This window comes from Episyrphus balteatus, chromosome 2 (assembly GCF_945859705.1).
Source record: "Episyrphus balteatus chromosome 2, idEpiBalt1.1, whole genome shotgun sequence".
In the NCBI taxonomy this organism is placed as follows: Eukaryota; Metazoa; Arthropoda; class Insecta; order Diptera; family Syrphidae; genus Episyrphus; species Episyrphus balteatus.
The window spans coordinates 69454282-69467567 of NC_079135.1; the positions used below are offsets into that span (position 1 = coordinate 69454282).

The window sequence follows — 13286 nt, forward strand, 5'->3', positions numbered from 1 at the left end:
TTGTAAAAAAAATTGCATTGAAAATATAATTTTTTTTTAATTTTGTTTTAAAATTGTGTGGCAATTTAAAATACCTCTATTAAAACAGTAAAGACAAAAAAAATAATTTTGGCGATATTTTGGAATTCGTCCGTTTTCAGGTATTAATCAGCGGTTTACAATATAAAAACCATTCAGTTGTATTTATTAGATTAAGCCCTGCTTTTTCAATCGTCAGATAGACTATCAGAAGAATAAATGTCACTATAAAAAAAACTTTTATTCCTAGGAATAAGCTCTAACTTAGGTTTATCTAACTATTCAAAAAATTAGCCCTAAGTGATATTTAATAATAAAATTTAAATTGCCTTAGATAAGGTTGCTTACATTGCTTCTATAATTGGCTGGCCATTGATGATTAACAAATCCATAGTTGTTTCAAAAAATGCAACAGATCTAGCAAATTTAGTATGTACAAAATACTGTTATATTCTGTTATTCGCAATGTAGAACTTAGGGCTTTACGATTCACTTAAATATTTAAGTTTCATTTCAGCAAATGGGCCTTAGGCCCATTTGCTCATACTAGTCATAAATTCTCATCTTAGCTAGGTCGAACATAACTCTTGTGTTTTACTTATAGTTTATTCTAAGTTGCTAAAAAATATTTATGTTTAACCTAGCAATGATTTACTTTCATGATATAAATCGCTGAGAACTTCAAATTCAAAAGTCAAATCAATAGAAACGTCAAATAATTTACATAGATTTTGAGCAATTTAGCAATTAATATACAACAATATCGTTAAATTTTCAAGGTTGTGTCTTTATCTTGCGGAATAAAAGTGTAAAAAAGTATATTTGAGCCAAAAATAAGTGCTAATTGGTTAAACAAAAATTATTCGTGTGTGTGTGTAAATGTGCTGGTGTGTCAAAATTAGTCAATGAAATATGGCAGCAAAATAGTGCCTCATACAAAAAACTGTGGTGTAAATTGTACCATCTGTGGATGGTTTAAGTTGATGAATGTAAGCTTATTTTTATTAAATTGATAATAATTCATGTCCTTTGTACTACCGACATCAATTTTTGAGCGACATTCTTGCTTTTTTCATAAAATAAAAGTGCCTAGGTAGAACATAACAGCTTAAGTTCTACTATTTCTTCCCCCTAAGTTATGTTAAACTTAGAGGAATTTATGACACAGTTTGAAGTTCGTGCAAACCGTAATGTAGAACTTAAGGGTTTATGTTTCACATAAATATTTAAGACTCGTTTCAGCAAATGGGCCTAAGGCCCATTTGCTGAAACGGAACTTAAATCTTTATGTGAAACATAAACCCTAAAGTTCTACATAATCGTTTGCACGAACTTTAACTCGTGTCATAAATTCTTTTAAGTTTAACATAACTTAGGGGCAAGAAATAGTAGAACATAAGGGTTTTATGATCTACATAAGAAATTTTTATTGAGCAAAAAGCCATAAAATCCCTTAAAAATGATGTTGTCTATAAAATTAACATCAGTAATTAATTAAAGAATGGTCAACTCACTTTTATACGTTAACCATGATACAATTGGTCGCATAAATGTTTACAGAAGTATTTGTCAATTTTTTTCCATATATTTGTCAATTTTCCGTCACTTAATTGTGACACACAAACACATTTGTAAAAAATTTCCATCACATGAATAATTTTTTTTTTATCAAATCAAACACACATTTTTAATCAGTTTCACTATATTTAATTAATTTTTGCAATAAAAAACCACATAATAACAAAATTATTAAAAAATTTCAGCTTAATTGCTCAAAAAAAAAATAAAATTAACTGACGTTTGTATCGATTTGACATTCGAATTTGAAGTTCTCAGCGATTTCTCACATGAAAGTTAAACATTGCTAGGTTAAACATAAATTTTTTTTAACAACTCAGAATAAACTAAGTAAAACACAAGGACTATGTTCGACCTAGCTATGAATCAAATTTATGATCCGTATGAGCAAATGGGCCTAAGTGATATAATAATATTTAAATTGCCTTAGATAAGGTTGCTTACATTGCTTCTATAATTAACAAATCAATAGTTGCTTCAAAAAATGCAACAGATCTAGCAAATTTAGTATGTACAAAATACTGTTATATTCTGTAAGCAAACAAAGTTCACCAAATTTTATCAGACGAATGTATTGAATTGGACCATTGCAAAAAACTAAAAAGATTTGAGAAATGATATCCTTCTTTAACATTTTGCCGATGACGAATTTTATCAACAGAATTGACCTCCACACAGCAAGGCCACAGAAAGCTTCCCTATTTAAAACATATTTTATTCACTTCATCATATAAAAAAATAGAAGATATGGCTGCTTCTTTTATTTGCTGGTAAGCAGTGTCTTGCCACTAGACAGATTACCTACTAGATTCAATTTCTTTTAAAAAGCTTTGAATATAATACGTATCCGGATTTTGTTTCCATACAAAACTCTACAGCACAGCTCAACTAATATTATCGAACGAATCAAAATAATCCTAATCCAGCATAGCGTTCGCTAAAAATATGACCACATCCCCAAAATATGGTAAAATAGTTTGTTTGAATACCAAAAATTGTGTTTACTTTTAATTTTCGTTAATGTTCTAAAACTTCAACATTTTTAAAATAATCTTACTCAAGAGATTTCAGTATCACATAACAAATTCTTTTTTAAGTTATGAGTTCTTGGGGGGGGGGGGGGGGCATGACCCCGTGACCCCCCCCCCTTGTATACGCCATTGACTCTATGAAATACCATACCAAAAAGTAGTTTTAGTTTTTCTGGTGGTAAACAACATTTTTTAGATGGAAGAGAATGTCAGCAAAAGTTTGTACCTACTCTTTTGCTCAAAAAAGATTTTTTGATGTGTTTTTTTATTTTTTTATTTGCCATATTTGTAGGCCTATATTACTTTTTAAATTTTTTTTACTATTTAGGCTTTTGTTTGAAGTTTCAAAAATTCTCTTATTTGACCATACTGCAAAGATAAGTTATATACCATTTTCTATTAAAATAGGGTTGCCACATAGAACTTCCAATTTTAAAAGCGGTAACCCTATTTTTTCTTATATTTCGTTTAACATCGGTTTGAACCTTATGAACTTAGTAACTTGACGGCCGTTTCTCCGACAGTTGCCTATTGTTACCCTGTTCTACATTTATGTCTATAACTTTTTTGCCATCACAGCGAATTTAAGCTTGTCGCCTTATAAACAATTGATATAGGCAAAAATACATTTCCAATGACATATGACGCATTGTTATCGGTCCGAGGGCCATCTCCCATACATAAATTACCATTGTCCTTTAATACTTTTTGACATTTCTTTTAAAGCTAGGTAATGATAAAATCAAATTAAAATAATACTTGAAATTATTTTTTTACTTAAAGGGGGGGGGGGGGGGGAGATGGTTGTTAGGGGGAAGAATAAATTTCTCCCTACACCACAGCTTTTTTATTGCCAAATTTTCTAACGTCTCAATGTTATATTTGATTGTTATCTCAAGTGAGTGTTTTCTTTACACACTGTGACATCTGAAAATCTTCAGCGACTTATTTCGTCGTCGTCGTTGTATCCTATCGTTGCAATACTTATCACCGTCACTTTTTTCCGTAAATCGTCACATTCTATTTCTCCACCTCATAAAGATTTCCATTTCCGATGCATGATCGACCTTGAAACATTGATCACTTCTGTAAACAAGGTCATGTTACAACATTGACAATCACAAAACATACATACTATATGCAGCACTTCGAAATTTCATTTTAACACCTTTCTTAATCCATAGCCAATTATATCTGTCCATCCATTTAATTTACACACACATTTTAATCGAATCATTAAAATGCAAATTGTTATCTCCGGTTTGATCTATCCGAATCTTCTCAGCAATATATTTTGTTTTGCTTTCCCATCCAATAGTTAACAGTAACACTTAAAAAAACAAAAAAACAAAGAATCTAAAAATAAAAAAAATTCATCTTAATCTCAATTTTGAAACTTGATTAGTTAATCAAACAGAAAGCAAAACAAAAATTAAAATCAAATTCTCATCATCCATCGTCATCATGTCATTCATTCGATAAATTAATTACGCCAATCTACTTATACCTAATATAAATAATTAAAACACCGATTTTTCACAAAACAAAACGATCAATACCAGTTTTTTCTTAAGATTTTTGTAGGTCAATCGCTCGTCCAAATCCAAATTATTCATTTATCGGTTATTGATTTTTTTTGCAATACTTTGTGCATCAAAAATTCAAACAATAGAAAACAAATTATTGGTTCACTCTATAAGATTGTCACATGATTCAATTTTAAAAGCAAATTAAAAATGCAAAAATAATACATTTCACTTTTAATTCACAAAACGAAAGATTTAAAAAAAATCAATTAAAATGTAAATTGCATTCATAACAAATTTTGATTTCATTGGCCTGGCCTGTGCCCATAGGAAGCGTACTTACGTTTATTCAGCGTGTGTTGTTTATTCAGCGTGTGTTGAACATTTTGTTCTATTAATGAGGATAAACTGTTATAATTTAACATATTTATTTCTAGACAACATTTCGTACATTTAATGACGATAAACTCTTATACATTTCCATATCTATAGAGATGGTCTTAAAATTTAGTAGATTATAACAATTAAAAACACCAATGTATAACAGTTAGGTATAACAGTTTATCCCCAAAATAAAATCAATCAGCTGGGAAAACTCACTGTTGTAGGTTCCTGGATTTTTATAGTTGCATATCAGTACTCTGTAGTGTTATACAAGGAGTGTCTCATACTTTTATAAATCGATCAAGATATTGTATAACAGTTAAGAAGCAGAAACATTTATTGCCCTTGAAAAATCATGCTGAAGGATCAAGAAACTCCGGGGCCATATACATAAAAACCTTTAAAATACTGTTATACACACATCTCCGTATGTTGACATGTCATGGGGTTATAGTCGTATAACAGTTTTAACAGTTTATTAAAATAATACATTAATTGTCATACCTAAACCCAGTTATGTATAACAATTTATCATTCATTAATACAGGAATGGGAATTGCTGATGGGCTACTTGTAAGCTTCTTCTCCACTGTTATACGGTAGTTATTACAAACCTTTCTTTAAATTAAAAAAGCAACATCTTTATAATAAATTGGTTTATAAATTTTATTTAAACAAATTATTTATAATAATTACTTATGGGAACAAAAAAATCGCTAATGATATCGAATTTAATGAAAATTACAACTAAACAGTCATCGATATAATCCTATATCGATTAATTTACTCGTACTATCGAGGCTAACATAGTCTCTTAAGAATTAGACAACAACAAAAATGGCTCGTGTAACTTAACTAGAACTAAGGTACCTTTTTTTGAATGTAACGTGTGAATGGAACTTCAAAAACTTTAATATCTTCGACGTCGTGTCAACTGTGGTGGCAAATACTCATTGGTAACAGATGCTGTCAAGGGTGTGATTGCAGGGACAGCTTCTTTCTTATCGCTGAATATTTTGATGGTTTGATTGATGGGTTGTGGGTTTGGAACTTTGCTTATCAGGTGTACAATTTTGTGATCACCCATAGGATCTTCATTAGACTGACCTAAAATTTCGATTGTTCTCTCTCCATCTTGACTAGATGAATCGATAACTTTCAGATTCTTCACTGAATGATCTTGATGATTTGTTATTTGTATTGTTCGAATGTGTCCCTGAAGTTGTTCCATTATTTGGGCAACTTCATCATCTTGAATACCATCAAGAATATCAGGGAATATAGTATTATCGTGATAAGTTTGCTGACTTAAACTCTTTTTAGCCTCCTCATTCAGTTCGAAACCAACTGAAGATGAATATTCTTGTTGGGTTTCTACAGATCTTGAGTTAGATGGTGGAAGATAACCAGCTTGAGTAAAAGAAGTAAATGGAAGATTAGTTGAAACCTTATAGGCCATTCCTGGAGCATAGGCTTGTACTGCTGATGGCTTGCTATACATTATTGGTGGATTGACAGGTGGTGGATTACTTTCGATAGCTTGTTGTGGTTGAAATTGTAAAGATCCGTACCTGTCATTGGGATTCACGCTGGCCATATAGATTTGCAAATTTGTCACTTGATTGTGCTGGTTATTGACTGCTGCTAATGGTTTGCTGTTATAAACCTGTTGATCTTGATTTTGGAAGGCTTGTTGTTGGTGATGATGATTATTATCATTGCTGGGCAAGTAGGCATTTTCTTGATGCTGATGACTGTTATATGTTTGTTCAAAAGTTCTACTAATCTGGTTTTGCTGATTGATGTTTACTCCATGAACTACTGACTTTGCAAAATTCTCAAAACCACTTTGTGATGGTTGATCTACTTGCTGATGCGTATTTTGAACTTCATTCTGGTTTTGTTCTAATTGATGTTGTTGATAGTCAAAGTTGTCTTGATGTTGTTGTTGTTGTTGATTGTCAATAAGCGGAGGGAAGTTCTGTTGACCGAATTCAAGGTGATTTGTTTCAGGTGGTGTTATTTCTATATCAGCAATATGCTGACTAACAACTTGGGTAGGTGTTAAATAGCCTTGACTTGATATTTCTTGAGCGGTTTGAATTGATGGTATAATGCGAATTTCTGATGCTGTTGTTCTAGGATGTTCAGCAGGAAAAACTTCATCACTTGACAGCTGTTGGTGTTGTTGTTCACTTTGTTCATGTTGTTGGAACAGTTGTTGCTGTTGTTGCAGATTATTTTGCAAATGTTGTTGCTGATGGTGTTGCTCATAATGTTGCTCTTGTTGTTGCTGATGCTGAGAGTGTTGATGATGCTGGTGTTCCTGCTGTTGTTGTTGTTCGTGTTGTTGGTGTTGTTCTTGTTGGAAGAGTTGTTGCTGGTAATGTTGCTCATGTTGTTGCTCCTGTTGGTGATGTTGTTGCTGCTGATGTTGCTCCTGGTGAAGTTGCTGGTGTTCCGAATGATGTTGCTGTTGATGATGCTGGTGTTGTTCTTGATGGAGTAATTGTTGCTGTTGATGCTGATAATGTTGCTCGTGTTGTTGTTGCTGCTGTTGTTGTTCATGCTGTAGATGCTGCTGTTCCAAATGGTGTTGCTCTTGGTGATTGTGGTGTTGGTGTTGTTCTGGTTGGAATAATTGCTGCTGTTGATGCTCATGATGTTGCTGGTGTCCTAGCTGCTGTTGTTGTTGTTGATTTTGCTGTTGGAGTTGTGGTTGCTGTAGCTGTAGCTCTGGTCCTTCTTGTTGTTGGATATGTTGCTGTTGGTGACTTACATCAAATGGTGAATTTTTTTCTAAACTTGTTTGCTCATTTTTAATCTCCCCTAAGCTAGGAAGCTTTGTCACCACTGCAGGGATAAAATAGTATCCAACTTGAGGAATAGGCAGAGGAAGATTGACATGACTTATTGGGGCTGTTTTTTTAGACTTCTCAATTTGTAATCCAAGCTGAGCGGGTGGAACAATATGCAGACTATCAGATGATTGGGGAAGTTCTAATGCGTTAATAGGTGGAAGATAACCACGTTCTTCTTCTTGATAAGACTCTTCGTTGTTTTGAGTTTGAAAACTTGATGTTGGTGCAATGTTTGTTTGTTGAATCTGAGTTTGGAAGGTGGTTCCATGGTCATGGCTTGATGAACTAGGGCCTTGATATTCCTGAGAAACTTGATGATGGTGGTCTTCATTTTGATGAAGATTAGAATGCTGGCTTGAATGATGGTATTCTTCGGGAGCTTCTTGCTGTGACTGCACTGGATTGGAAATAATGTTTTGATTACCAATTGTTTGTGGTGGATGACTTATTAAATTATTCGCAGGGAGAATTTGTTGATGTTGCTGAAGAACGCCTTCTTGGAAGCCCTGATTTGGTGGAGAGTAATTATATCCTTGTGAATTGTCCTCGTATTCTTCGTTGGATGGTGATCCTTTATTGTGTTCGTGGTTCACTTTACCAGGTTCAAGAGATATTTCATGATGATTGTGATAAGAAACTTCTAGATTTGGATCAATTTGTTGATTATTGTGGTTATGATCATTATGGCCTTGAAGCTGTTGTTGGTAAGGTGGCAAATATCCTCGATCTTCTTGATGAATATTATTACCTTGGTGTTCCTGTGGCTGTTGATTATAACCATTGTTCTGAACGTGTTGATGGTTTTCAGCTGGAGGTGTTAAATGTGGTGGTAAATATCCTCGATCTTCCTGTTGCTGGTTATGGTGATGCTCATGATTGTGATATTGAGCTTGTTCCTGGTAGGGTGGCAAATATCCTCGACTTTCATTATCATATCCTGATGGGGATTGTGATTGAGCAACTGCGTTGTTAGACTGAGGTGAATTTATTCCATTGTAATCCTGTTCAATGAATAAATTTGAAACTGGCTGAGGTGGTAAGTATCCATTGTGATTGTGATGTTTAGATAAATGTGATACATCAGCAAATCCATGTCGAATAAGTAATCCAATCAAAATTAATCCAATAAAGTTCTAAAAGTATAAAATATTGAAATTATTATCAAAAATAAACCCATTCAAGTTAAAACAATATTTCAGTTACAAAAACTACCTTCATTTTAACTTCAGCCTTATATAGAGCTACGATATAAAATAGTAGCAACGGCGGCGTCGAATGTCTAACAGTTAATGATTACGAGCTTAACGAGCTCAACAGACTTTATACTGAAATTATAATTTCTAGCATCTTCATTAAAACAAAACTAAAACCCAAAGCCCGCAGAAACTATACCAAACTAATGTGAAAGGTCCAAAAAAACTAAAAAATCAAAATGTGAATCTCACGTATATGCATATTTTTCTTTGACAATGACCTCGAATAAATATAATGCGTCGATTGGGAGAGGTAGCTGGTATTTGGATGAAAGGTTTTTAGGTGACACATCAATTTTGGCACCTATTTGTCTGTTTTTTTTTGATTGCTTTTTGTTTTTAATGACCACTCTATTAAGGTATCCTTAAGTATGTAATTACACTTACCTACCTCATTTTATGCAAACAAACGGATATACTAAGATTGTCTCTGACTTTTTGTGATGTCAAAAAAAAAGAAGAATCTCACATTCATTCATCTAAACAAAAGCTCTCAGATGGAGTAACGTCGAATTAGTGATGAGATATTAATTTGTTGTCAGAGAAATCTATCAACATCGTGTCACACACATAAATAAAAAATGATTTCTTTTGATAATGTGATTAAATCATGCAAAATAAGTCAAAATTAAATTAACAATATAACACATGTGAGTATAAAATTTAATGAGATGTGTTTATTTTGGTTTATTAACTTGATTGATTGAGAAATCAATCATCGCACGCCACTGAACGGAAATGATAATTTAAGGCCTTCAGTTGCATTGATATGGTGCAGTACGAAAAGTATGAACAGATTGGTGACTTATGATATTTTTTTTAATTGATAAAATTGTTTTGGTTGCTCGAGGAAGTAAATTTATAAAAGCTTATGAATGGTAAATTTTACTATACTTCCTTTAGATAAAATTACATCGTTATCTTTTTTGTTTTGCTATTTATTTAAGTACTAGCAGAGAGCTTGCTCTCTCATTGAAATTCTTTAGCAACTCGAACTTCATATAGACCCATTTTTTAAATGCTAACAATCTAAAATTAAAATCTAATATCAAATAAAATTCACGCACAAATGAAAATATGTATTATAATAAGAAACAAAAAGTAAAAAAAATAGTCTCACTTTTTTGAACAAGTTATACAATATATATATTTTTACTTGCGATATAGGTACTATAGGGCAAGTTTAGGATTCGTAAAAAAAAATCGAACTCGAGATAACAATTTTACATGACATTACGATGATGGAGAATGCCAAAAAAGTGGGTCCGGCAAATCTGTCTGTCTGTCTGTCTGTCTGTCTGTCTGTCTGTCTGTCTGTCTGTCTGTCTGTCTGTCTGTCTGTCTGTCTGTCTGTCTGTCTGTCTGTCTGTCTGTCTGTCTGTCTGTCTGTCTGTCTGTCTGTCTGTCTGTCTGTCTCTATCTGGAGCTGCAGCCTAAACGAGTGAAGGGATTTTCTTCAAACTTGGTAGTTAGCAGTTTTTGGTGATTCCCTAGAGGGGAAATTGAAATTTTTTTTTATGACCAAAACTAACGGTACCTGCCATATAACGGAAATAGAAAAGTTAATTTTTTTCAAAAACGGCTCTAACGATTTTGATTAAAATTTTTGTGTGTAGTACTACACATAAGAGCCAACTTTTTAAAGAAAAAAAATATTTTTTGTACCGTTATTAACGGTATCTGTCATAGAACGGTTTTTTTCGTTTCTGAATATCTCGTACAACATTAACCCGATTTAAATGAAAATTTTTATACAAAAGTGTGTAAGTAAAGATAATATTAAAATTTTAGAAAATTTTCAAAAAACGCATTTTTGGTTTTTTAAAAAATATTTCAAAATTTTTTTTTGAAAAATCAATTTTTTGAAAACGGATCAATGAAAAATTTTGAAATTTAATTTTTATGTGTAAATTAATTATTTCTTCAAAATGGCATACCAACTTTTTTTTTGAAAAATGTTAAAAAATTTTTATACATAAAAAATTATTTTTTTAAAAAACGGCTCCTACAATTTTCGAAAATTTTTTTCTAAAAATACCTTTTTATACAAGAAATAAAATGGCATATTTGTTTTTTGTGTTAAGATAATTTAAAACGGAGTTTAATTAATTATAAAAACAGATTTAATTTTTTTATACTACTTATAAAATTTCTTCAAAATATCAAATTTTAAATTTCTTGAATAAAAAGCTTTAACATTATAATTACTTTAAGCATAAGAGCAAGTACGTGCGACCCCAGTCGTGCAATTTATTTTTATTGCATTCTTATATGAGAAGCAATACAGATGTATTTAAAATGATTTTTTAAGGCAATAAGTAGTAGGTAGGGCCGTCCACCTAGCATCAAAATAAAAATCTGCAAAAATTAGGGGTTTTTTTTATCTTATTAATGTGAAATAGTTTTTTCACTTGATTCCCGAAAAACCACTATATAACGAACGCCCTTGCATCACAATGATAATTTTAAATTTGTGTTTGGCAGTTGAAACTAAGGTTTTTGTTGAAACTCTTGCATTAAGTCTTATCTATATGAAGTTGGCATCCCCAAATGCTAATTTTTTTTGTCAGACCTGCCTGGTTTCATTGCCCAAGGTTAGCTCAATATTTTTTTTGTTGCTAGCCCATCCTTGGTTCTAAAATTATAACGGAATTGTTTTTTTTTTTCACCTAAAAAATTCCAATTTTTTTTTTTTACTCAGTGTAAAAATTGTTGGTTTTGCACTGTGGTTCGTTTTTTTTCTTTATTCCACTATTTTATCAAAAGATACAACAAAAAACTTTTTTCATATCAGAAACCGAAAAAATTGTGATTTATTTTCCTGTGAAAAAATCGTTAGTTTAAAACCATGGTTTGTCTGCCCAAGGTTAGCCCAGGATAGCCCAACTTTTATTTTCGTTATCCTACGCTTAATTTAAAAATTATAGAAGAATTAGTTTTTATTCATCACAAAAAAAAAGTACGCATACACCACAGTGACCTTTTTTAATATAATTTAAAAAAAAAATAAATCCACTGGTGTTTGCATTGCGCCTCAAATGTTATTTATTTGACTTAGCTCTGATTTTTCAATCGTCAGTTAGACTATCAGAAAAATAAATGTCAATATAAAAAAAAAATTTTATTCCTAGGAATAAGCTCTAACTGAGGTTTATCTGATGACTATTGAAAAATTTGCACTTAGATTTTTTACTTTTAAAAATTGTCCTTTTTTCCACTTTTTCTTAATTAACCATGCTAATTATAACAAATTACATCATATTTTTTCGTAAGCCCACCCTTAGTTCAAAAATAATGACAAAATTTGTACATTTTTAAATTTAAAGAAGGTCACTGTGGTGTATGAGTACTTTTTTTGTGGTGAATAAAAACTAATTCTTCTATAATTTTTAAACTAAGCGTAGGATAGCGAAAATAAAAGTTGGGCTATCCTGGGCTAACTACGGGAAAACAAGCCATGATTTTTTCACAGGAAAAAAAATCACAATTTTTTCGGTTTCTGATATGAAAAAAAGTTTTTGTTGTATCTTTTAAAAAAAATAGTGGAAAAATAGTGGAATAAAGAAAAAAAAAGTTGAGGTATCCTGGGTTAATGTTGGGCAAACGACCCACAGTGCAATACCAACAATTTTTACACTGAATACATAATTTTTTTTTCGATTTTTTAGGTGAAAAAAAAAAAACAAATCCGTTATAGTTTTAGAACTAAGGATGTGCTAGCGAAAAAAATCTTGGCTCTCCTGGGCCATCCTTGGGCAATAAACCATACAGGTTTGAAGTATGTTCTTTAATTAATCAAACTGAACCATAACATTCAAAGTAAACGAAAGCTTTTATACAAAATCTTAAAATATTTTTCATTCATTTGTTCCTTCGCACTTTTTGGTTTAATTGGTTTAAACTACCTGGTCTTATTGGTTTAAACTACCTTTAACTTATGTATGCTTCCGTTCGCATTATATTCATTGTAAATAAAATGTAAAGGTGCTATACCAAATTTAAATTTTTTTACAAATAAAATCAAGTTCAAGATTTTTACAAAAAAAAAAAACAAACTATACTTTGAAGTAATTTGACCTTGAGGTAATTTTAACTGATTTATTAAGAGAAAAAATGAAAGGTATCAATCTGTAACAGAAAATTTTAAATTGGCCCAATTTCGTAGTAAAATCAAATTGTCTGATCTAATCTTTTATTTTATATTATATTACGATCAAAAGACATTTAATATGCATGTTACCTATTAAAAAATTATTACAACACCCATCAAAAGCAATTAAATGATCATAATATGAATAAATTTATTTGCACCGGAGCATTGGCCGCTACTTTTATTGAGAATAGATGATAATTTATGATAAGTTGGGAAAAAGTTCAAATATCACAGGTATTTTTTTTTCTTTAATTTTTTTGGACACAATGCTATAAATAGAGCTTGCGAATTTAATTACATATTGATATAATTAGAGAGAGTGATAATAGTTTTGTTGATAGATATGAGTTTTCCAAACTATATGAACATAATACTCGTCGTCTATTATCAAAAGAGCTTTAAGATATTTTATTATTATGGATGCCTATCAATCATGTTGTTTTCTATTTTCATCACATTAAAAAATAGATATTAAAATGAAG

The 13286-nt window shown here is 31.3% G+C and overlaps 1 protein-coding gene across 1 annotated transcript; it reads right to left on the reverse strand.

Moving 5' to 3' along the window:
• Positions 1-5212: 5212 nt before the first annotated feature.
• On the reverse strand, positions 5213-8616 carry LOC129909506 (transcription factor SPT20 homolog). The gene is made up of 2 exons (XM_055986582.1): positions 8611-8616; positions 5213-8531 (listed from the first exon to the last, which is right to left on the reverse strand). Exons 1-2 carry the CDS (start codon positions 8614-8616, stop codon positions 5448-5450), a joined length of 3090 nt encoding a protein of 1029 aa, XP_055842557.1. The 3' UTR covers positions 5213-5447.
• Between the last annotated feature and the right edge of the window lie 4670 nt (positions 8617-13286).